Source organism: Pungitius pungitius, chromosome 15, assembly GCF_949316345.1.
Source record: "Pungitius pungitius chromosome 15, fPunPun2.1, whole genome shotgun sequence".
NCBI lineage: Eukaryota > Metazoa > Chordata > Actinopteri > Perciformes > Gasterosteidae > Pungitius > Pungitius pungitius.
In genome coordinates, this window is record NC_084914.1 from 9,199,698 (window position 1) to 9,225,536 (window position 25,839).

The 25,839-nt window shown below is 43.4% G+C and overlaps 1 protein-coding gene across 2 annotated transcripts in view; it reads left to right on the forward strand.

Moving 5' to 3' along the window:
- Positions 1 to 25,385, forward strand: part of pik3r2 (phosphoinositide-3-kinase, regulatory subunit 2 (beta)) — a 30,776-nt gene extending 5,391 nt beyond the window's left edge. For both annotated transcript variants that reach the window (XM_037458578.2, XM_037458579.2), the window contains exons 2-16: positions 1,240 to 2,097; positions 11,864 to 11,956; positions 13,916 to 13,990; positions 14,756 to 14,908; positions 15,427 to 15,637; positions 15,804 to 15,889; positions 16,017 to 16,119; positions 16,326 to 16,424; positions 16,562 to 16,742; positions 16,915 to 17,034; positions 17,355 to 17,497; positions 17,616 to 17,792; positions 17,943 to 18,014; positions 18,171 to 18,341; positions 18,828 to 25,385. In XM_037458578.2, coding sequence (XP_037314475.1) covers positions 1,779 to 2,097; positions 11,864 to 11,956; positions 13,916 to 13,990; positions 14,756 to 14,908; positions 15,427 to 15,637; positions 15,804 to 15,889; positions 16,017 to 16,119; positions 16,326 to 16,424; positions 16,562 to 16,742; positions 16,915 to 17,034; positions 17,355 to 17,497; positions 17,616 to 17,792; positions 17,943 to 18,014; positions 18,171 to 18,341; positions 18,828 to 19,035 — 2,211 coding nt within the window. In that variant the 5' untranslated portion in view covers positions 1,240 to 1,778 and the 3' untranslated portion in view covers positions 19,036 to 25,385. The remainder of the gene's footprint in view (positions 1 to 1,239; positions 2,098 to 11,863; positions 11,957 to 13,915; positions 13,991 to 14,755; positions 14,909 to 15,426; positions 15,638 to 15,803; positions 15,890 to 16,016; positions 16,120 to 16,325; positions 16,425 to 16,561; positions 16,743 to 16,914; positions 17,035 to 17,354; positions 17,498 to 17,615; positions 17,793 to 17,942; positions 18,015 to 18,170; positions 18,342 to 18,827) is intronic.
- The last annotated feature ends 454 nt before the right edge of the window (positions 25,386 to 25,839 follow it).

Sequence of the window (25,839 nt, forward strand, 5' to 3'; positions counted from 1 at the left end):
GCCCGTGCTTGTTTGTATTTGCATGTGTTGGGAAATGGCCCCAAGTAGCTCCGTACTCCTGGCACACAACGCCAGAACTTCGGTCCCCCGTCCCGTCCCTGCCACGCTCGCTGTCCATCTCGTCCGGAGAGGTTACCGCTGCCACGTTCGCTGGTCGGACCACGTAGTCACCTAATCTGGTGGAAACACTAATCTCTTCTTCTTCCTCCGTCTCATCTCTCGGTGCGGTTTCCATTTTAGATCGGAACTTTGAGGCAGTTCTTTTTATTTTTTTATTGCTGCGCTCAAATCTCACAAACGACCAAAAAGGAGAAAATATTTTATTTTTCATACAATGATAATAATTGCGCACTTGTGCGTTGCATTTGATTGGGCCTCGCGGTCATCTTTATCAGAGAGTATTTGTTGTAGGTCCATGAATGACCTCTTTTCTGTGTGTAGATGGTATGATAGAATGTCTGTGGAGGTTATGCATGCAAACATTTGCTTTCTGTTGGTGTTATGTGCCGTTGTTGGTGGTTCAGATGACCGTCCATTCGGTGTTCTCATCTTGAATAGAGTTGGCACAGACTGATTTAGCTATTTTGACAGAATGAAGCCAAAATAATATTTCTGAGGAAACTCGGAGCTGCCTTTTTTTCTTCTTCTCTCTCCTTTGGAGAGGGAACTGTTTGAAGGGTTCTGCATGTTTCAGAAAATCCTGGTTGCCCCGAAGCCGTGATGCCTGTCCTCGTTTCCCTTGCGTGCTCATTCTGCAAAAAAACAAACACACCCTTTGCTCGCCATTTTGCACAGGTTCTCCGGGTCCTGCGAAACGCACGTGTTGTTGTTGTGCAAGTTGAAGGGACGTTTATTTGTCCTGGTGAAACTTTGTGTTCCTGAGGAAACTGGTGTGTCAGTTCAGGCGGTGAGTGTGTGGACGTGGAGAGGATGGATTGGAGCCTCCCGACCAGGGACCCGGTCGGTCGTCATGACGCAGCAGCATCAGCCGATCGCTCCGTCCTAACCGAAGACTGCACAGGCGCCGAGAGCTGCCGCAGTTCGCCATTTTCATGCATGGCTTTAAGCTTCCTTTCACACAGATACACGCCGCTCTGGTTATTTATTGAACAGAAACAATTCATATTGGAGTTTTTTTTTTGCCATGATTGCAGTTTTTGTTACATTTTAGACTTATTTATTTTTTGCCTCTTTTCACTTTTCTTGGCTTAAAATCAAAAATGTTTTCATCTCATGCAGGTCGGTTTCGCAATCCCTGTCCAGCACAAGAAGATTGTGGACCTTCCCACTCTGCCACCCGTCCTCCAATCAGACGACTTCATTTGACCGCAGCGAGCCAACGACGGCGGGCCCTCGGTTCTCTTTTGAAGCAGGCTGCTCCAATAGCGCCCGGCCGGCGGGGTTTCGCTGCTTATAAGAGCATGTTGCCAATTCTCTCCCTCTGCTCCATCATCTGGCTCAACCGGGGTCTCAAGCTGAGGAAAGTGCACAAGTCCACCAACACCGGTCAGGTCTGAAGACGCCGCCCCCCCCCTCCCCCCTTGGACCGAGCAGCAGCAGAACGCCACCTTAATCGACTTTTAACAATGCTTCTGAGCTTCGGCTGACGGCTGCTCCTCCCCTCGTTCCCCCCGCCCCATTCCCCGATCACATTAGTGACTCAGCAGGCTTTTGGGTTTCTGAGGAAGGATTTCTCGAGCCTGTCGTTGCAGTGCGACCTGGACTGTACCATCCAAGCGTCCGTTCGGTAGCCATTTTGATTTGTCCTCCCTAACAAAATGGCGACGGAAGGTTTTCAGTACCTCGCCCTGCACGCGTTCACCAAGGACCAGGAGGAGGACCTGGATCTGCAGCCCGGGGACCTTCTGACAGTCAGCGAGGCCTCACTGCTGTCCATGGAGAACTACCACGAGGGCTGCGAGCAGCAGCCGGAGCGCCTCGGCTGGCTGCTCGGGTACAACGAGCGCACTAAACAGAGGGGCGACTTCCCCGGGACGTACGTCGAGTACGTGGGCCCCGTGAAGATGGCGCTGCCAACCAGTCAACCCAGGTCCCAGCGACCCCTCCCGGTCGCTCCCAGGCCAGAGTCATTTCAAGGTAAGAGAGGTGGGCAGAACCGCTGTGGGAATTGTTTAAAAAAGAAGAAGTATTCTTTCTGTGCGGCCCGGTGTTTGGGGGACTGCTGTTGTAGAGAATAAGGATGCTGTAGCACAAAGAACCTTGGTCACATTTTCAAGCAGTGCTGGAAATATAACGTCAGCAATAGTTGGACTTAAATTTGTTAGAGGGACAAGTTTGTCTCAGCATGTAAATAAATAAAAAGCCATTTGTCATTACAGTGCGGCACGTGTCAGTTTAATTGCTAAGTCGGCACTTCATTAATTCATATTCTTCTAGAGCTTTTTTGGGGAGTTTCTCCAAAGAAAGCTTTTTCATCATTTGTTTCTATTTTTTTAAATTGTCATTTAAAATTCCAAAACCAATATGCTAGTTTATTTATTTTGTGAGTAGGTGCTCATAACTGTATTTGTAAAGCTGTGATAAAAAACAGTTTTTTAAAAATATACTACTGGCAAGGTTTTAAGCACAGGAGGAGTTGGAGGAGTTGGAGCGCTGCCGGTCAACCACCCCGGGAGTTTTGATAGCACTGTCACATTTGCGAGTGACCTCCAGCTGACCCTTTAATCTAGGCTCGAATCCCGTCGTAAGCTTTGCCTCTTTGGAAGCACAGCAAACCAAACTCTCTGCTGGTTGTAAAGGTCTAACCCATCTACTCACTGGTAGGGTTGGGTATCGAGAATCGAGAATCGATTGGAATCGGAACTAGCTTTGCGATTTACCCGGTATCGTTCAAAAGTTTAAAATTCGATTCCTAGTTTCGATTCTCAGTCCGCCGGCGCCGACCGGAAATAGAAACCGCTGAACACCAACGAAGAAGCGTCCACCGGCGTGTTGGCGTAACAGCGCGATCGAACATGTATAGCGTGCGTCGGCGTTTCAAAGTGTGGTTACACTTCTCGAAACAAACCGAAAACTCGGCAAAAAACTCCCGGTTGTTGTGAATTTGTGACGCATCGGACCAGTGCGCGCGCGGGTGCCGGGTGGCGTGAGCGGAGCGGTCCTCTGTTAAAGTGAGCAGTGAGGCTGGCGCTGCAAAGAAAAAAAAAGATTGTACTAGCCCTCCCCGCGTCGACCGCCAGCAGCCCCCCGTCAGCGAAAGTGTCCCTGATTTGAGGTTGGGAGAGTTGCGCGCGCCCCCCCCTCCGTGTGCCCCGTGTTTGACGCGCTGCCTCCTCTGATTCCAAGGGTTCGTCCATCAGTGGGAGCAAGGTAACGTTTAAGTACCTGCAGTATCATACACTCACGAGTAAATGTGTTTTTGTGAGGTTTCAAAAATAAAGCTCTCTGGAGGAAAGTGTACCCCTGTTAAAATATATTCATAATTTATAATGTTTATACAATATTCAAGTTCATAGTTTGATATTTATATTGTAGTTGAAAACAGCCCTGTTAGAAATTCATAGTAAAGTTAATAAAAAGTTCATAGAATTAACATTGGAGAAGGTCAGACTATTTCCTTCAGAAAGACCCTTGGTTAGCTAGCTCATTTAAAATATCTTAAACTTAAACTTTTTTGACCCTGTCTCTTAAAAGAATCGGAATCGAGAATCGCTGGGAACCGGAATCGAAACCAGGAATCGAAATCGGAATCGGAATCGCTCAAATTCAAACGATACCCAACCCTACTCACTGGACTCTCCGGCACCGGCCCGGTATTGATTCTGTCCGTCTGTGTGGCCTCCTTTTACATTCAACAATTACATGTGTCTTTTATATCCAAAATGCATCAGGGCTTATCCGCACAATAATGCCCAGCTCTCCTCCAGCGTGACTTGCAATGACCTCCTACTCGACTCCGGGGGGAAAAGATCACACTGGCAGGAGGTGCGTCAAGTGCTGTTTTCAAAGAGTTATTCAAAGCTGCATATGGCAAGTTTTGGAACTTTACTTTTGCCCGCGGCTAAAGAAAAACTGTGAACGGTGAAAATAAATGTGCTGGCAATGTGAACAATATTTAGCCGAGGGGGAACTTGTGGGTCGCCGCTACGCTTCTGCGACGGCGCTTTCTGTCAGGACGCCATTATGGTCTGTACCTGCTGAAGGACGGCACTATTATTCTCTGCCAAGGTGACATTATACTCCACTATATCTTTACACAGTGGCTGCTATATGATATATAATGTTCTGAATGTCATATTTTTCTTTAACATTTTAGGGAATACAATAGTGTATTTTTTAATACGTGGAGAAAATTGCACCAGAGACATTTATTTCTAATGGTAAGAGCCTGCTTGCAGCTGCGGCCACGTCCATCTCAAGCATACACTCGTCTCTGATTGGTCGACTTCAGCAAGCTCAACTTCAAGTTGAGACTTTGATTTATTACCAAGAGTTCTTCCACACGAGCGAGGATTCCTTTATTCTATCCCATTAGCCCTTTTTTTTAGAGTGGGCTGGTAATTTTTTCGCCTACCAGTATGCAATCCCAGAGGAAAAGACCCAAAGGGCCAAAAGATTAATAAAAGAGTATGCATTCTGCATATAAAACCGTACAGTCTGTCTTCAAAGCTGAACTCTCTTTATATTCCCCTGTGTTTTTTTCTAATGACAGATGGGCTACATACCACTCTGAGCATGGAGGCTGTGAACTCTGAATTACCTCTGGTAGAGCCAATTGACTATTCATCGTGTACGGCAGTTCACTCGGCTTTGTTCAAACTCATTACTTTGATTCCCTGTAAAAAAGGAAATCACCGAAAAAAGTCCCTAAAAACTATCACAGCTTCAGAACAAACGCCCTCAGTTCTCCTGATCACATGAGAGTTCTCCGTGTCAGTAATCTGGTGGAAACTGAGAGTAAAGCAACGTATTAGTCCGTAAGCACAGGCTTAACTCTGCCGGCGGGGGAGGACAACGGCGTCGTCCTCGAGGTTTGATCGGCAGCGAAACGAACCTGTTGGGCAGCTTGTGTCCGTGATACTGAGAGAACCAAGTGAATCCCTGAGAGGGGGGGAGGGGGGAGGGGGGGGGGGGTGGAGGGGCCAGATGGCAGAAGGCTGAAGGAAGGATACTTTGATTTGGCACCCAAACTGCATTGGGAATTTGACAGTGGGGCCCAAAGTTGATCAAGTTACAGGTTTGAACCGTCCATCCAATAACATTTAGACAAAAGGTATGAAGACAAACAGACCGCCATCCATTAAACATGAATGAATCAATAAGTTTCAGACCAAATTGCTAAGTACGTTGGTACATTATAACCAACATTTCTACACAGCTGGATTTCAGCTTTCTTCCGAGACCGTGATGGTACTTTAAAATGTTATGTAAAAAATGTTGAAATTATAGTTTCTTGTTCCTGGTCAGAGCATTATGTCTGACATGTACTTACTCATTTGTATTTTATTATTGATGACTTTTATTCTCTGCATAAGGCCTCAAGGTCTTTTACATGCATGTAAAACTCTCTTTAGAAAGCTGGTTAAGTGAACACACTGCCAAAAGATTAGGTGTCTTCGGCAGAAATCTTAGTTACGTTTTTTTACTTAATCCCTTACCAAGATGAAGGAAACTAGGTTTCTAATTTGCATTTGAGAAATCAGGTTACTGCAGAATGGCGTCAAAAACCTGTCCACTTATGTGCTTATAAATGTGCCAAAAGTTACTCAGTAGCTGGCAAAATGCAAAACGTGGATTTCTCAATGGGCAAAGGATGCAAATGGATCAACTTTTCTTCCTCTTTCTAAAATGGCACAGTTAGAGGAGTCCTTTGCTTTAAATGCAGCACTCTTACTTCAGAGTGTGTTTATGTGCATAACAAATGACATCAGTCTCCAATAAAGCAGTTTATTTTGTTTTTTGGTCATTCAGCCAAAAATAAGGAAATGCTTTGACTACACCAGTAGTGTTTAAACATTGAGAAATGTTTTCTTAGAATGAATTTTGGCTGGTAAACTAATGGCAAATATGGTGTCGCTACAACGGACAGACTTAAGGAAACATTTTGACACGGATTGGAAGTAAAAAGTCTGCTTTGAACACAAAGCGTTTCAACTCGCGGCAGAAAAAAATTCTACAAACCTGGAGAGACTCTTCCCCCCCCCCCCCCCCTTCTTTCCCTTTCCCTGGCCTCACTTTAACTGCTTGCTGAAGTGAACCATGGCTTGGCATGTTTGCAAACTCCGCCCTCCGTTCTCCCTCACTCGCTCTCCCCCTTTATCTGTGGTTCTGCCTCCTTCTCGCTGATTCACATACATGTCTGATAGTCTTTGGGCAGCCATAAACCATGTTAGCGGGCCCAATTCTCAGAAAGCTCTCTTTCCCCACTCCCTGTTCCTTACCAGGAAAACACTTTCAAAGAACCAATGGAGGGGTGGGGGGGACTGAGGGAGCACAAAAAGTGAATGGGAGAGATATGGAGAGGCTGGAAAGGGAAGGAGCTGCTGTGTAAGCCAAGGCCACGCTATCCAACTGCAAATATAGGAGCCAGCTGTGTTTGGTCTCCCTGACAGTTGTTTTATTCTTTTGCAGGTTAGTAAATTTAGCATGTTTTTCTGGAGCTTTGCTAAAGTGTCAAGTATGTATTTGGAACAGCAGCTTATTGTAAAATGTTTGTACCTTGAGAGCATTTAGTCTTGAGTATGATATTTTCTAGTGGGACAATTTAGGCTATAATGATGCATTTTAAACTACATTTTGCAACAATAGCATAGTGTTTGCTTCTGAAGGGGGAAAAATTCCTTCACGGCATTATGTGCACATGTGTGACTCAATGAGCTTACAACTTTTTTTAAATTTAGACATAGACCAACCATGCCCGAAGGCAAAAGTGTTTACAGCTTCTCAAAATAGCTCCACTCAAAAGGCGAAAGAGGGGCGAGACATGAAAGTTGTTTAAATGTGGCTAGCATCAACTCGAGTGCATTGTTGGGGTTGCATTTGTTCCAACATACAAAAAGTGACTGAAGAAGTTGTCAATAAAATGGAGAGGGGGAGGCTTTTGACAATTTTAAATCCTTCTTATTTCATCACATGTGACCAAGAGCTGCGTAAACATCAGATAAACTGTTTTTGGAAAGTTGCAAAGAATTGGTGGGTGCAGGAGTCCTGGAGCAGACATTGAAAAGCAGGGGATGGAGACGTCAGACATTTGATGGAAGCGGCCTCGTTCCTTTTGGACCGTCGAGTCATGTAACCCGCCGTTACGTCATCAGTTAGATGGCAAATCACTTTTAAAGACTGACAAAAACACACACTGTGCATTGCCGGACCGAAGGGAGACACAAATGTATCAATTTACTTTTTTTTTTTTAAGCACACAGGATCAGATAGAAACAAATACTCAATACACAAAAACGTGTCTCCCACATGTGGGCCTGTCAATCCACTTCAGCACTTGGCAGCGCAGTGACAGAGCAGGAAAGTACATGTTCCCTTCCTCCTCACGACGTTTGCTCACATTTTTCCAGCTACAAACGTGAATAATTTAGTCCCATTGCATTAAACGCATTCTCCATTGGCCCGTTACACATTTCATAGCGGATATGTTCCTCCCGAGTGAGGGATGCCTGCAAAACCAGTCATGCTCGTGTATCTGAAGTACGTGGAGATGGCAGAGCGATCCGAATGCGTTGCTTATCGTCATGGCTGCGATGTGGTGAGGGCATGCAGCATTGAAACCTGACCAGCAGCGCGCACACACACACACACACACACACACACACACACCGTGAGCCAGACACCAACTGGCCTTGTCACCACGAAGAAAGAAACACATGCTCCGAGTAACCAAAAAATGTGTTGGCAAATTTGATCTTTATTTGTTGATCGATGTTATTTCACCGCATTTGCAGAACGGTGAAACCATCACATCTTGTGAAGTGATACAGAGTGAAAAAACGTTTCAGGGGGCATCAAGTCCTTCTTTGAACCAAGCAGGTTCGTTGGAAACCATTGGTTTCTGGGACAACACTTCACAAACAAAGATTTTTTTTTTTTCTGCCTTTGAGGTATTCATTGACACTGGGATAAAAAAAAATGTTGGTCATTAATGACCTTTACAAATAGTCACATCTTGATATTAATGCAGGATAAAGCATGAATGTGTGTGAGGTGAGGTGTGGACCCAGAAGCTGTACACAAAGCAGCAGGACTGCCTCGGACTGGACGTGGTGCACGTGTCCCGTTTTGTTTCTGGAGAAGATCAAGATGTTGATGAGGTCAAACGTGTTGGGGCATGTTAACCAGGGCCTGGAAGATGGCAGGAGCGTAGGTTACGACAAAGTGGTACCAAGTACTCTGAATGATGCGTCGGCGCATGGGATGTCGTCTTAGGTGTTGTGGATGTCGAGCTCGGGGAAGATGGCGGCTCCTTACAGACCCACTCTGATGGTTTTCCTCTAGTAAACCATCAGAGGCCGTAGAGTCGCCGGGAAAAGGCGTGGTCAGAGACAGAAGGATGGGTGAAAGACCAGGGGAATGGCGAGGTAATACAAGTCAGGGTCAGCAACGGGAGAAGGGCGTCCAGGAGGAAAGTCTGCGGAGAACCATCCGGCAGCCAGTGAGTGAGTGAGTGAGTGAGCGGATACTGGATACTGAAGGGAGTGAGCAGGGTAGACAGGTGAGTGTAATTGGGCTGACGAGGTGGATGTGACTAGCAGGTGCACAGAATGAACTGATTAGGTGGAGATGCCGGGGTAGAAGTGGTGGATTCGTATTATGCCCACGACAAAACCAGTAAATAGCCTTTATCGCCATGGACCAATAAAAATACAATTCATTTTTCTGTGGTAGCTTGTAGTTGAGGCTTTCTGGGTGGGATTTTTATTGTCCAAAGCCAAAAAAAAAAAAGCACCTAACAAATGATCATTTGTTTCAGTTGTCGATGAACTGCATATTCTAATCTCACCAACCTTAGATATAAAAGTATGAATCAGCAAGTGGTGTTTGACGTAAATTGAGAAAATTGAAGGGATTTGCTTTCGTAGGGTTGAATCCTGTGGATGAATAAATGCTGTATCTCCGCATTTGTCTCACACAGACCCCCGAGAGGGAGAATGCAGCAGAGCCAGCTCCGCATTACATAACCATACTGGTGCAGAAGATACAGAGCAAATATTTACCTCACATAGCTTTGCTTCATCCAGTCTGCTTTAGCCTGTCTGCTGCTTGCCTCGCATCGAGCGAGCTGCACAAACACGCGGCGAGGTCCGCGACGTTCATCGGCCCGTCGCAGCTCCAGGTAGCACACTTCGCACATGGCTTCAGAGGGTTTTTGGCTTTCAATGATGTTAAATTGACTTGGGTTGACTTTATGTCTGTAGACATTCACAGTCAGAAGATTAAAAAAAAGAACAAATGCATAAACTGGACCCAAAAGGCTCCAATGCACCGTTAGGAGCCCAGCTACGCTCTCCCTCTCTCTCTCTTTTCTGCTCTCCCTTCGGCGTCCTCTCCGGGCTCGTTGTTGTCGTCGGGCTGCAGTCTGCAGGGAAGTGCTGCTAATTGACTAACGAGTTGCTGTTGCCTCTCTCTCTCTCTCTCTAGTTTTCACTCTTTTTTTCCATACCTTTTACAAAACCTCGACACGACAGCGGTGCTTCATCTGGTTTTGGCACGAGAAGAAACGACAGAAACAGAAAAGAACTCGCACCAAAGTCAAAGTGTTTTTTTTTTAGAAGTGGGGAAGGGCTTTCCTCTTGGGGAAAATATGGCAATCAATGTTTTCTTACTCCCCTCCAAAATTGTTGGAGGGAATTTATTTTGTGGTTTTATAGCCATTATCCGTACTACTATTTCCCTTTTTGTAATTTCGTTTCCACGTTTTATTGCCTGCTTCCCGACCCCCAGCGGTAAGAGCCCCATGAAAATACATTCTGCTTTGCATTTTCCACTTTTTGCATGTATGATCATGACAATCCAGTCTTAGATAGTGTTTATTCCAAAAGGGTGGCATTTTTTTATATTTGTTGTCACTAGGTTGAAGTCATTTCTAGTGAAAAGGCAGAAATTAATTCAGTGGTTGGATTTCAACAAGTAAAATAATCCTGGGTGGATATTCAAAGGCAGTGTTCAGATTTCTAGTAGCAGTGTAAATTAGGAGAGGCCGCAAAATGAAACACAAAGCAAAATATAATCAATCAATGTGACAATTAGTAAGGATTCCTGGCAGATGTTATGTCTATTCATTATGATCACTTGTATTTCTGCTCAGTTTCAGGTAAAGATTTGGATAAACTAATATGATTAGAATTCTAGATTCTACTCAACTAATCCAAACATTTCCAATAATTTCAGAGCATTCATTGAAAATGATGTATTCATTAAAAAAATTCACCATGTTTTCATCTAGAAAACACTTAGTCCATATTCGTTGGCTATAAACTTCATTAAAAAAACGCTTTCCTCTCCTGCTTTTTCCAGCGTTTTAAAAAAAGTCAGTAAATCAGTAATGAAACTTTAGTGCATCCTGTTTGTTTTAAGCAGCACAAACTGTAGCATTTATACCTTCAAATCATTCTCCATCAGTCGTATAAAGGTTTTGTAATAAACTGGGGATAAAGCAGAGGCAGAGTCCTGTCTGAGTGCTCGCTTGAGAGCCGCACACCCTGCCGGCCAACGGGTCCATGTTGAGAGACGCCATGAAGGGAAAGAGCGATCAAAACTCTGTAAAATGGAGAGAAGGATGATAAGGAACAAGCGAGAGAAAAGAGGCAGAAAGTCCAGCAAGAATGCAGGAGGGCAAAAGACCGAGGGAGAGAGGGAGCGAGAGGAAGAGAGACATCCAGAGAAACTGAGAACAAGAGAGAGAGAGAGAGAGAGAGAGAGAGGGGGGAACGGAATGTGCTGACGCCGTGTTTCTTGTCTGAACTCCCCAAATTAATAATCAGCAGCGGTTTAGCCGAGCCGTGCCAGGAACAGGAGCCTAATGCTCCAACCCAGGCCCCCCCTCTCCCCCCCACCCCGATCCCCACAAACCCCCAGCTCCCAGCTCATGGCCCTGCTTTGGGGAAGAATGGGAGGCGCTGCCTGTCTGGGCCGGGCCGGGCCTGGCACACTGCCACGGGGCTTTTGCTTGTTCAGGAGTTTTGATTAAATCCTTTATTGTGCTCCACTCACGCAAAGAGCTAAGGCGAAACACCGAGCAGGGCGGAGGGGAGGAGGGAAAGCGAGAGGGGAGTGAAGGAAAGGGAAAAAAAGAGAGGGAGGGAAATGGGATCTCTCTTTTTTCCCTTTTTTTTCTCTTCCTTTCTCCTTTTCTCTTTCTCTCGGACTGAAAAGATGTTTGATTTGGTCTATGGGGAGTTGTGAAGTAGATAAAGTTTTTGCTCGCCATCAGCAGTCTGTTTTTCTTCTCTCTCTTTTTTCATTTTTCACTCCTCCACACAAAGGCCTCTTTTCATGCTTTTGTTCATTAGGCTTTCTAAGTTGTTCTGGTTTTCTTATCTTATATCTGATCAGCTAGACTCCACGACTTCAAGCTACCACAGCAAAACGTGTCACAAGCTTCAAGTGTGCTCCGTATTTTAGCCCCTTATTTATTTTATCTAAATACTATTAGAACAAAATGCAACACAGAAGACGAACCGCTACTCGCCCATACTTGCGAAATGGATACGAAAATCCCCCTCCTCCCATTTTGGTGGGTTCCTCCTAATGTTTTAACACGTCCCCGACATTATACACGCTCTATATCTCCAACTGCTCCCAGTTGACTGTGCCATCATCAGTGCTGCAGCACCCCCCGTGGTCTTCCAGAGGCTCTGTGCCAGAAGTGAAACAGTTATTTCTGTTGTTGTTTCAGCTGTTTCTGTGCTGGACCTGAGCGAGCAGTTCACACCGCCCGAGACGGCTCCCCCAGCCCTCGCCGCCCTGATCCAGGCTCTGGAGAAGAGAGGTACGACGCACGCCGATCCGCCAACGTGTTCCCCTGTCATCTGTCCCGCCTCTACGTCTATGTGCGACTGTCTCTCTCCCTCTCTCTCCCTCTCTCTCTCTCTCTATCTCGCCATGTGCCTCTCGCTCTCACGCCAGCATTAGACACGTAGACATGTGGATCCAGTCAGGCAGTCACACGGATCACAAGTGCAAACTCAAAAGTGCCTCCTCGGCCGGTGGGGGACTTTAGATGGATTTTCTACGTTGAGGTTTCTCAGGGAGATTCCTGCACAGTGGGTTTGACACACGTGACTGTTATTAACAAATAGAGCCCAATGGGACTCCGTTCACATTGTTATTTATATCTCACACAAAAAATTGATTTGTGTCCCTGCAAATCATTATTTTCATTTCTTGATTAATCTGTAATCATTTAATGTCCAATTTGTAAAAAAAAAACTGTCAGAGTCTAATAAAACATCCTAAAATATCTTCAGTGACAGCAGCAAATCAATCAAATCCAATATTTGGTGGTGCGTGGAGTAGTGTGGTGTGCTGGGAACCGCAAGGTCGGTGGTTTGAATCCCAGCTGCTCCCTGTGCCATGTGGAAGTGTCCCTGAGCAAGACACCTAACCCCTAATTGCTCCCCAGGCAAAAATGTACTGCATGGGTTATAATGCAATGTAAGTCGCATGACATGTAATAGGAAAGAGGAGAATCCATTTTTGGTGCATTAACCAATGAATGTAATTGAATAATCGTTTCTGTTCTTTAAATGTTCACGCATCACTTAACCTGTGTCCAAATTCCATGTAATTAACCTTTACTCGTTAGTGCAATTAGGATTTTGCTGTTACCAAAATCAACGTACTAAATATTATGTACAGAAAATGCTAATTTTATTTCTGAAACAAGAAGAATAATTTATTTCTAAAGTTAGAATATTATTTAACATTAACCCAGGTGATTTCTTCAGTCGTCTCGCCACCATTTGCTTTTATCAAAACAGTGTTTCCTTGTGAGTAGCTTCAGCAAAAGTGCTTTTAGGATAAAATGATCATCAGCAAACTAGTTTTCATGGTGCATTCTCCCTTTTTCCAAGTATATTAGATTTCTTTACTTTTGCTACGATTTCAATATTAATTATCTGCTTGAAGGATGACGGAACGTCCGTCTTTGAGTGTAAATAATATAGTGCAGCACTAATATTGAATGACCTCCCACAGTTGGATGCACACACACAATGACTGCATGGTGAGGTTTTCACAACTACCTGAGAGTCTGGCTAGTCTCAAGGAATTGCCTCCTAGACGCAAGCTGTCTAGACCCGGTGCTAAATGGAGACCCAAAAGAGAAATTAAGTCAGTGGGAGTTTAATGTTTTTCTTCAGGGATATTGTCATTTGTATAAAATATTCATCTCTGTAATGGAACAGTTTTTTATTTATGTTTTTATTGGTGTGTTATAAGCCAGTATCCTCATTATTAAATTAGAAACATATTTTCATTAATTCCATGATTTGGTTTGAGTTTAAATGTCTTTGCTCACTTTGCTTTTACCTCGTTGCGTGTGCAAAATCATTTGTAGGACCAACGCTCCCCCAATTGGTTCATCCCCTTCTCCGTGTTGATGGACTAAGACTGCTGTGAAAACAACACACAGCTGATATTTGGTCTTGAGTATTTCCAAAACAAATATTGGACTATGTGCTTTGTCACGTACAAGTTGTTGCTTATAAACTGACATTGTCCAGACGGCAACAGGTCCTCACGGTGTGTCTCATTCCATGGTTTACACGTCTTTTCCATTACAGTCGAATACTTGGTACAAGTGAGGCAGCCAGGGAGTCGTCCCTGTGTTGCACTTTGCTGCATTCGTTTCATTAGGTAGCTTTGCTATTTTTGAAGTCCTTTTTTCTTTTCTTGCTTGCTTGGCTATATTCTGTCTCACGTACTTGACTAGATGTTTTTATTTCAGGTCTGGACTGCAAGATATTGTACAGGACCAATGTTTCCTCAGGTTCAGACAGCCCAGTGTACAGCCTGAGCTCTGGTGAGTTAGTCAGAGATTTACACCGTTTTAATCTTCATTCAGTATTTCTTTTCATAGTGTGTGTAATCATTTGTATATGTGTTCATATTGCAGTGGAGTTGGACAGAAATATTTGGCCAATAGTAACTGATGGAAGACATATTGTTCATGTCAGATAACAATGTTTTTTTTTTTTTAATTTGTGTGGTGTTTCTTGGTTAAAATTGAGCAAAATAGAAATCTAAGGGTCTGTATTAGGATCATTGTTTTATCTTATGTGTTTATGTTAAAGTGCTTACCATCTGTAATCAAAAAGCCTCAAAAATCTATTTTAGTTTCATCCTCAAAAGTGCAATATAATATAGATGGACCGTGTGTTGCATTTTACAGGATTTGCAGAATACAATATTGATTTGTATATTTCCCCCAGTTTATAATCATGTTTCAGTTGGTTGCATTCTGCGACCTCACCACCGGGCGGCGGCGGATCTTCGCTGGGCAGTGCGTTGCATTAAAGTGAATCGCAAAAAGATTTCACTGATATTCACTGTATGGAATGTGTGTGCATGCTCATCTTCAGCAATACTGTTCACATTTCATGAGGTTACATTTCACATTTTTCACATGGTCAAAAGCAGCCCTGTGCGGCTGGTCCAGTGCGTTTCGACTGCATCACACTGCCAATACATTGGGAGCAAATTCAGGCCAGCATTCAAGTCTCAACTAAGTTTGGTGGAACTTTTTCTACAGCTTAAAAGTATTTTGTGTCGCTCTGTTGGCCTCCAGAGAGTGAAATGTGTCAGAAAGATGTGGGTTACCTCTCCGAGTGTGTGCTGAGCTACCTGAGAGACCTGCCGTCACCCCTCATCCCTGCCTGCTTCTACGCCCACCTTCAAACTGCTGTCGCACTGCAGCAGCAGGTCCTACAGCAGTCGGCAGGTGGGTTTCATCTCTCATTAGAGTAAAGATATTTTCAAGTTGATACTTGTACTGACTTCGACGCCCGTTTTCTCCATTTAGGCGCAGGTGCCACCTTCATGTAACTCGGTCACAGCTTGTTAAAAACCAGAGCTAGAGAACTGCTTTTCAACCTCGTGCTGCTTTTACTAAGTTTTGCCAGTGTTCTGTGGAGGATTATCCATCTCAACAGAGACTCAAGTCTCTGCAAGTTGATGTTCATACATTTTTGCAATGAACAGGGGAATGAGCATTTACCAATCATGAAAAAGATACCAAAAGATGAAAAAAATATATTTTAGACCAAAAGAAAAAAATGCATTTACTATATGGACATTTAAGCTACTTATGAAGGACAATGAAAATAAAAGTAGGGGTTCAAACATCTCACAGAAGGCTAAACAGTATGTACCAATACCTAATTTAGATCCATAATTATTGTTAAATATCTTGACTCGCCTGACATCAAGTGTTGACGGTAGTTTATCGTCCCGGTACAGACGGTGCAGTCGCTGGAAGCCGCGGCAGGGAGGTGAGCCTGGTCCTCGAGAGCTCCCCTTCCGTCCCTCTCCATCACCGTCTCACACTGCAGTACCTCCTCACGCACCTGGCCAAGGTCACTCACTTCCAGGCCAGTAATGGCCTGGACACACACACGCTGGGAAAGATCTTTGGACCACTGCTGATACGAACAGGCCCCTCCACCCCTTGGTAAGTTCAGTTCAGTTCAATAATATTTTACACTGAGAAGAATTGAGCGCCGTGTCAGTTCTGTGAAGCAAAAGGCTACCGAGGCAAATCTAGAGTTTCAATTGTGTGAAATTGAGAGTTTCAGCATTTTATTTCTAAACCTATTATATTGATTGATTATGTACAGGTTGTCTGGGGATGACGAGTGGCCGGCCCTCGTAGTGGAAAGGCTTCTGATCGAGAGAACGACGGAGCAAGACCTCGCTCCCCCAGGTATACTACATCTATTAAGGCTGCATGTATTGAGTGAATGTTTTGCACGACGTTTGGATTCATTCCATTAGCACAATGCTTTTTAACGACGATCTTTGAGTGTTGTTATGCGTGTGTGTGTTACCAGTTCTTCCAGCAAAGCCAGTCAAATCACAATTAGCACCATCAGCCATGACAGACACGAGCGGCCTGCTGAGTGAAGCCGAGTGGTACTGGGGAGACATCTTAAGGTAAATTAGTTTTCGTTATTGGATAAAAGATGTCATAGATTCCTGATCCCGTAGTGGATGCCATTCGGCTACACATCCTTACACGCAAGAGCTCCCAAAAATCAATAATCCCTTATATAGAGTCCTGATGGTGGGGATTTGTATTATGATTTTGCTGCGAAGCTGATCACTGTTGAAGTAAATACTGGTTGTCATGGTGTTTGCAGAGAGGAGGTGAACGAGAAGCTGCGAGACACACCGGATGGCACCTTTCTGGTCCGAGACGCCTCTAGTAAGCTGGAGGGCGAGTACACGCTCACCCTCAGGTAAAGCAACACCGCTATCTCCCACATCAGGTAGAACCACGAGGGAGTCAACAGACCGTTGCAGAAAGTGAACACGTGCAGCCCCGTGTGCGGCTGTTTTCTCATTGTTGTCATGCGCCTCCTGTCTCCCCCTGCAGGAAAGGGGGGAACAACAAGCTTATAAAGATTTACCACCGAGACGGGAGGTATGGCTTCTCTGAGCCTCTTACCTTCCTGTCTGTGGTGGAGCTCATCAATCACTATCGCCATGAGTCCCTGGCCCAGTACAACGTTAAACTGGACACCAGGCTTCTGTTCCCCGTCTCCAAGTACCAGCAGGTCGGTGACTTTTTTTCATCAAGCTCGATTTGAGCTTTCGCAAAGCCTCCTGTGATGTAGAAATCCTTGATCTCATTGTTATTATGAATAACACTAAGCAGGGCCTACTTGAAATGGATTTCATTCATCAAAGTGGTGGTTTCGCTCTCCTCTGCTTGTTGCATCGACTCAGTTGGTCAAGGAGAACAGCATAGAAGAGGTGGGAGAGCAGCTGAAGGTCTACCATGAGCAGTACCAGGAGAAGAGCCGCGAGCACGACTCTCTGTACGAGGACTACACTCGCACCTCACAGGTAGGCCAAGCGGTTACCAGACTACATCATGAACTCGGCAGCAGAAGACACAGATATAATCAGTTTGGAAGCATGTACAGTATAAAATTAATAAAACTAATTTTGAATATATAGTAGATATATCTGCTGCCAATATTATGACCCTGATGAATACCTAAGTGGTGAATCTTTTTTTACAGTATCTGTTACCTTTTAATATTACATCACAGCAGAGTTAGAAGACTGGATATGTGTGACATGAGCAGCTGCTAACTAATTGAAATGTCATAAATCATCAAATGGAGGGTCACAGCCTGTTCCTCTGTCCCTGTTCCCTGCAGGAGCTGCAGATGAAGCGCACAGCCATCGAGGCCTTCAATGAGACCATCAAGATCTTTGAGGAGCAGTGTGAGACTCAGGAGCGCTACAGCAGAGAGTCTTTGGAGAAATTCCAACGCGAGGGCAACGAAAAGGAGATTCAAAAGTAAATTTGAGTATATATGCATGGGGGTTTTTGATATTCCTGGTTCATCTAAAGGCAAAAGCAAGAGAGCGTGAACACTGCTTTGAACCACGCGCTCATGGCCGTTCTCTCTAATCAGGATTCAGAGCAACTCTGAGCGTTTGAAGTCTCGGGTGAAGGAGATCCACGACAGCAAGCGTAAGCTGGAGCAGGACCTGAGACAGCAGGTCTCAGATAACAGAGAGATCGACAAAAAGATGAACAGCCTCAAGCCAGATGTCATGCAGCTCCGCAAAATCCGAGACCAGTACTTGATGTAAGAATGGATTATAAGATTTAGTCAGTTTCTGAAGCACACACACTTCTGTGCTTTAATCACACGCAATGATACCTGCAACCTATTATTGTTATTTTTGTGTGACGGGTAAAGCATCAGCATAAAATCTGCGTTGTTGTGGCTTTGCAGATGGCTGACTCAGAAGGGAACCGGGCAGAAGAAGATCAATGAATGGCTGGGCATAAAGAATGATGCAGATGAGTAAGTGTTTGAGACGACGTGACACCTCAGCAACTTGTGCTGTGATCACTGGGTGCTGCAGTGTCTCCACCTGTACTTTAGAGCGGGGGCGGAGCTCAGTGTTATGGTGCTACGACGTGTGATTGAGTGTCCGCTGCTTTACCCCCGTGTTTCCAGCTCCTTTTCACTGGAGGAGGACGAGGGTTCACCCCACCATGATGAGAGTACCTGGTATGTGGGTGACATCAAACGCACCCAGGCTGAGGAGATGCTGAGAGGCAAATGCGACGGGACCTTTCTCATCCGTGAGAGCCAATCACAGAAGGGCTCCTACGCCTGTTCTGTAGTGTACGTTTTATTACTGATTTCTTCTTTTTTCCTACGTTGATCTATTTCTTTATACACTTGCAGCTTGGATAGATAACAACACTGACACTCTTTCCGTCAGACGTCCCACTAAAGCCACTCCCCCAAAATATACATTATGAAAGTAAATGTATCATAATGGACAGAAACAACGAAGACAGCTATTGAGGGTTGGCCGTCCAATCAATACGTTCTGCCCACATTAAATCTTGAGACGGGCCTAATACAGTATGGATAGCAGGATCATATTTAACCCTAAAAAGGACAAGTGAGAACACCGGCTAAGTTCAGTCAGCTGTCCCAGTGATGCAGCATCATAACTCAAATGGAAGCATTTGTTCTTTAATGCCATCCGTTACACCTGAGCGTCTCCTTCTAACGGCCGCTGTGATGCGCTGCATATATATTGACGATTGAATAATCAAAGGGCCAATGTGGTCTAAAATTGCTTGCTTTCCTTCTGTCCAGTGTGGAGGGAGACGCCAAGCACTGCGTCATCTACAAGACGGCCACCGGTTATGGATTCGCCGAGCCCTACAACCTGTACTCGTCCCTCAAAGACCTGGTGCTCCACTACAAAAACGTCTCCTTGGTCCAGCACAACGACCATCTGAATGTAAATCTAGCCTACCCGGTCATGGCCCCCTCTCAGAACCAGAACCAGCACCCCAGATGAATTATCCACCAGCAGTGTCGAGACGCCAAGCAGGGAGGTCAAACACAATTTTCAGTCAAAAAAAATGATCCTCTCAACAAAGCTTTTTCTTTTTCTGGCGAAGAGAAATAGACTCAACCGACTATTAAAAATTAATGCGTTTTTTGCTTGAGGCTGGAGCTGATTTCCTGTACCAGCTGAAGTCCAGCAAAGAGCACTCCTTGCTAACAGCACGGCTTTCAAATAAGCACACGACCACCGGTATGGAAGCACTGTACAGTTCGCCTGGCTGCCGCAGTTTCAACTTGAGGAGAGTGTCGCAACAGCCAAAATTCACATGATAATACGTTTTGTAATTCAGAAAAAAAAGGACTAAATGTGTTCAAAGAAGTCAAATATAAGCACACAAAATGTTTTTCGAGATCGTGGAGAACAGAAGACAAACCCTAACGTGGGATGAATTTACAGGAGGCACTTTTCTTTTTGTCTTCATGCATTTTTGCCTCAACCACGAACTGTCGATAGACAAAGGCCCGATCTGTCATCCCCCGAGACGAACCGACTCGGCTAAACCAGGCCGCTCGCCGACCATCGCGGGTGTAGTCACGGAGCCGAAGGGGGGTGGGGAGCGGAGGGGAGAAGTTTCTGGGGTGGATTTCTTTTTTTTTCCTTTTTTTTAATGGGTTTTAAAAAGATTGATGATTAAATTTCTAGCTTGCTGAAGTGCCATAGTAATAGCTTTGAATGACCACAAGCCTGTGTCACTGAAACAAGGGGGCACGACGGGGTGGAAAGAAGGAAGGAGGAAATAAGCGCTTGTCGAAATAGACAAAGCTACAGCTTTAAAAAAAAAAAGAAAAAAAATACACTCTTATGGGTATATTTTTTATGAAATGATCTTCGTTTCCAACTGCTTTGACTTGTCGCTCCCTCCGTCTTTGGGCGCCCTTTGTAATTGACGAGGTACGTCACACAATGAATACTGTGTGACGAAAGAATTGCATGGTACATATTTGGTATATTGTGAGTGTAGAACTTCACTCACAATGCACTAAATGGAGGGGGTACATTATTAAATGCAGTTCCACATGATTCGGGTTTCCTTCTAAACGGAAATCTCGAGCATCAAACATCTTCCTTCTTTTTTCCTCCTCTTTAATACTGTAGCACCTGTAGCCATCGACTTACGGCTTAACTGTTAGTGCTCCTCTCGTGTGTCGTGTTTCTATATGCTTAGGACACTCGTAGAGCATCAGTCTGTGTGATTATTGTATCTTCGGTACTGTATTTGCCTTCACGCTTGCTAGATTAGATTAGTTTTAGCAGTACAATGTCCTTGAAGATGTTTTTTTTATTTTATTTTTTATGCAGATTTACTCACGGTACTTCCTTCCAGCTCGCGCTTTACTGTACATTTCATCACAAGTTTGACTCACAGAGCTGTAGAACATTTGTGTAAAAGAAAAAAAAGCAGTAATATAACTCATGTACAGTATATTTTAGACACACATGCGGTAAGTGTGCATGACTTCACACAGCTCCATGGCTGTGTTTCTTTATGTTTATCACAATAATTGCTATGCTCTTAGATTCTGTTTTAGGGTGCACGGTATCCAGCTAATGTGAGCCAAATGAAGGATATATTTTCATGTAGCAAGAAAAAAAAAAAAGAAGCAAAAAGAAGAAGCAGTCCTTTAGCCATTTAGCATGGCCTCTGTGGTCTGAGAGATTATCCGGTACAGTACGCATGGAGTCCTTCATTTGGCGGTTGTTTTTCTTTCTTCACTTGGCACCAGCGGTTGGTAATTGTACTTTTTTGCAGTGCAAATACAGCATGATGTGTGGTAGTACTATGCACAACAGGGTCATGTGTGGAAGAATGTGTTTTCGATGACTGAGATCAGTTCCCTCCACCTGTGCTGCGGCAGTGCATTTCAGTTTCCCTCGCTGAGGTAAAGGTTGCACCATCGTCGATCACTTTCAAGTCTTTGTTGTGTGGAAAACGAAAAGAGCCGTCACATGATGCCTCTTTTTATATTTGATTTACACAGTTGATTTTGTGAGAATGAGTGACTATAAGTAAGCTCTCAAATATCTTACATTTCGTACACTCAGATTGCCAAAAACAGAGTAAAAAAAGTATTTTTGTAGAAAGCTGTAAAAGAGGAAAACAATGTTGGCAATAGAAGGTTTTAGAAAGAAAATGCACCGTTTTAAAGGTTGCAGATTTTGGATTTGTTTTTCATTTTTTTGAGAGGGATATCAATTGTAATGAGACATTTTACCACCTCTTCTGGTCATAAAAGTCGATTATGTGCGTTTCATCAGAAGAACTAAGCTTCCAACAAACCCATTGGGCATTGCATCATTTCTGTTTTTGAAACGTTAACTCACAAAATTCAGGTAACTACATTTTCTAAACAGACCAATCACACTTTCAAATGAAACCTAACAATTTCAAGCCAAGCCGTCATTTAGATTTCGCTCAGGACGAATCAATGTCATCCTACTTTGCACAGTTCTTGGAACGTGGACATTCCCAAGAATGAAACTAGAGGTGACGGCGGTGCTTCTGATTGGACGGCCGAAAAGACGTGCGAGGGAGGGAGATGAGAAGTGCCTTTGGTCACGGTGACGAGCTCGTTGACGAGGGTGCCACCACCACCTCATGCTGTGCCCCGTGGTTCACACCTTTGCCATTTTATCAAAGGCTCAAAGGCTTAAAGGCTAACTGGCTAATGGTTGTAGGTGTTGTGCGAGTGTTAGAACAAATCTGAGCATGTTTAAGCTTTGAGGTGTGCCTCTTTGTCTCTATGTAGTTGTCACATATTCCTTCTGTCTTCGGGGGGGGGGGGGGCTGTACAGTAGCTTGGTGCTCTTTCTTACTGCATCAAAGCTTTGGTGTGTTTTTTTTTCTTCTTTTCTTTTCTTTTTTTTGGTGTGTGTTTTCTGAGAAATCTCGGATAAGATAGAAATGTGAACCGTACACATCCGTGGCCCCGCCCGGTTATTTGAAGCTCCCTCCATAAGCTCTCACGTTGATGCATGCAGCATTTCTCCGTGTTTCATACCCAGTCGGTTCCTTTGAGAACAGGCGATCCGCCACTGCTGACGCATCCTTTATCCCGTTTGTTGGACCAACACTTTTGTGACTGCACTTTTTTTTTTTCCTGTTCTTGGCACTCAACGGTGGGTCTAAGGCCCAGCAACCATAAACTCACAGACACTAGCTCAGTTGTCTATAGTGTTTTTAGTTGATACTTTTAAGGTCTTTCCGTACGGTGTAGCGGGAGTGATCAACCGTTTTCTTGGTGATGTTGGAGCAAACATTGTTCAGTTTATGCCTGTGTTGTTTTTAGGGTCAACAGCTGTCAAATGATTCTGTTGCTTTTTGACTGATTGCAATGTTTTTGTTATGGAGTTACTTTTACTTAAAGGACAGTATCAACTTTAGGAAGAGCTGCTCATTATGCTGGTTATGCAATTTGTGTCCACACAGCAAAATTGTCCAACCTAACCACCACCAGGGATTTCACGTTCCCCCAAATGATTAATTAAAAAAACCTGTTTTCACTTCCTACTAGTAACATTTCAACATGTAAATATGTAAGATTTGGAGAGGTTCACAGGGAGGTCGGTGTATCATCCAAACATTGTTACTGAAAACGCTCTACGCCGGCAGGAAATTTAAACATTTTTGTCATTTGGCAAAAAAAAAAAACAACATGCGTGGGGAAATCATGGCAGCGGGTTGCAGTTTAAACCTAATAGAGGTGAGCTTGTTTCAAACACTCTTTGAACCGGATGGTTGTTGAGATTACATTTTTTTTTTTACAGTGCAGCAAAACACTTTAATCTGCCATGAATGGCATGTTATAACACAAATGTTTAATAGCTTTTGTAGCAATGAAACGTGCTGAGGGCTTGGAGGGGCAGGCGAGGAAGGCTTTAATGCGCTTTGAGTTAAGACTTCGAGCCCACATTCGATACTTATTGTGAAACTCAAAGCTGTCATCCTGCTCATCTAGTAGATATGCATTTGTTTCGGAGCTTCTCAAAAAACGTTTTTCTATATGACAACTGATCATTCAAGGAATTAAGTATTTTTTCATCGGCCTTGGTACACTGTAGAGGATATTTCTTGAAATGGCCTCACACACAGAGCACACCTTTCACTGATTACAAAGAAACACATATATTTGGTGTCGATTTAAAGTTTGAAAAATGAGAGACATAATAGAGAATAAATATTTTGAAATATATACGTAGATATCTATATTTTTGGATGATGTAATTTGGACTGCGCTTGAAACCAATCAGAAAGAGGCTTCGATGTGAACGTGATCTCGAGACTTGCTCCGCAGCTTCATGGCGCTCGAGCAGTTATTGAAACGCAAGCATTTTACTAATCGGCTGCAGTGAGCTTCATCATGATCAGCAACACACTTTGTGCTCCCAGCTGATCAGCATACACGTAATCTATAAAGCATGATTATCAGGTGCGTTCAGAGGAAGAAGGAAGCTCATGTACATGTGTTAATACTTACAGAGCCGAGTATATGTTAAACGCAGTCTTGGCTGCTTTGCATTTTATTAAATATTTGTTGTTTTTTTTCTTGACCACGAGAGTCTGTTTTGTCAGTTGGAAGCTTCTGTTTTTTTGTGAATAGATGGAGTGTTAAAAAGTGCACCACAAAAGACACACTTGCAGTAGGATGGACAGCGACACCCCCTGTCCTCAGAGACAGACAGAACAGGTTGTTAAACTCCTTTGTACATGGAACAATGATGGCGTCACAAAGTGTTCTTTTATGGTGCTCCAGTAGGTTTTTGTTTGTGTTTTTTTTTTATTTGGCTTTCTAAAAAAGCTGATAAATGTCAGTCCGAGTGTCGGTTAGTTTTTGTTTTTATGTTCATATCTGTTAATGATAACCTTACAGAGCCTATAAAAAAAAATAAGCTAGCTTGATTTTTTTCCTCCATACAGAAAAAAAGAAAATACAAATGTTTACAATATGTAAATAACCAAATAGTAAATATGCGTTTGAGAATCAATCTGTCTGTCCCTCAAAGTGACTGTAATAGATTGATTTATATTTCGTTATTTCTTCTGTCATTTTAAACTTGAAAATGTAATGAATGCTTGTTCTGTTTTTTGCTTTTTTTCTGTTTTGGTTTGTTCTTTTTTTTTTTTCTTAAAGTTTGTCTCATGAGAACAGTGCTCCCTCAATATCAACAAGATTCATTTTTCTCTTGATTTGACCTATTCGTCAGTCGTTGTCATCCTTTACCTGCTGAGTAGTTCACCTTACACTGAGACCTGTTTATACATGACTGAATCCAACTCTTGCTTTCATAATATGCACAGTACGGCGGATTAATGGTAGACACCATGAGGTTATATATAAATAATCAATATGGGGCAATCATGTGGAATAGAGTCAAAACACACCACTTGTTTGAGTACACTTTTATTACATAAACACAGCCGAAGGTTCCGGGATAACTATCAAGAGCCGCTCTGTACTTCATTTGCACTACAAAACAAATTATACTCAAATTTAAGATGGTTGATTTAAAGGATTTTTAGACCAAATTTTACCCATGATCGTTTCACCTTGTGGGATTTCCATTTGAAATATTAGGAAATTAACATCTGCACTTTCATTTCCTCTTTGTCTATCTGTATCCAATGTTCTCAAACCTTCCCTTTCTTAGTCTAGACTTTGATCTAACATGTTGCCATTTGTTTTAGTGTTCTGATGTGAATGTTGTAGTGCTTTTCACTGGTGTACAGTAGATCATATTTTTGGGGGTGACATTAAAGATCACTAATAATTCACTAGCCGTATCAGCATTTTTACACTAATCCCAACTCAACGCCTTGTCGGCTTTGCTCTACCATGTTGCCCAACAAGTTGACTAATGCATTGACTGAGCAGCAACACATACACCGTTCTTACTGCATAGTTCACAATAATCCCTTTCTTTCCAAATCAATGAATGCATGTAATTGGGGCAGTCGGATAAAGCTACTCTACACCAAAGTGCAATTACATTACATTACATGTCATTTAGCTGAGGCTTTTATTGAACTCGGAGGGAGCACTGTTGTTTCAGATAGTAGAATCATATCAGTGGATGTGTGGCCAACCCCCATGCACAGAAATATGCTTCTTCTTCCTCTTCCTCACTTCTCATGTGTTATCCTCCCTTCCATTGGTCTGCCTTTAATTAGATGCAACATTTCTTTCTTTCTCTCTCGTGTACAGTTTGCTTCAGAGTTTGTCCTCAGACGGGTACTCTTTCATCTGTACGGTACTTAGGCTGATGCAATGATTTAAAAGACAATAAAAGACGTATAAAATGAAGATTGCTGCTGTCTGCTTAAATGTCTTTTGAGCGTAATGTTTTGGAAGTGGGTCTCCATTTGGTTTGTATCATGCTAAGAATAAATCAAAAATAAAGCCCAACACACAACAATGCACAAGTAAAGGCAGTGAAGTAGAAGACTGTTGTCGAGGCAACACAGACGTAGACAACATGGGATTTGAATTCATTTTTTTCTTTACTTTTCTTTCTTTTACTTTATGAGGAAGGGACTGCATACAAACCATTTCAGGCATTCAAGGCTGTTCTCGTGAACACTGTTCTGAGGTCTGCGGTGTACAACCATTTGTTTTTCTCAAAAGATTATGACCTATTTTTTAGTATTTAAATTAAGTATTTAAAATACATAGGAAATGAGGACCAAATGGATTTAAAGGTCAGATATCACAAGCTGGAGGTGAGAAATTATTGTTTTTGCGTGTCTCGTACAATACA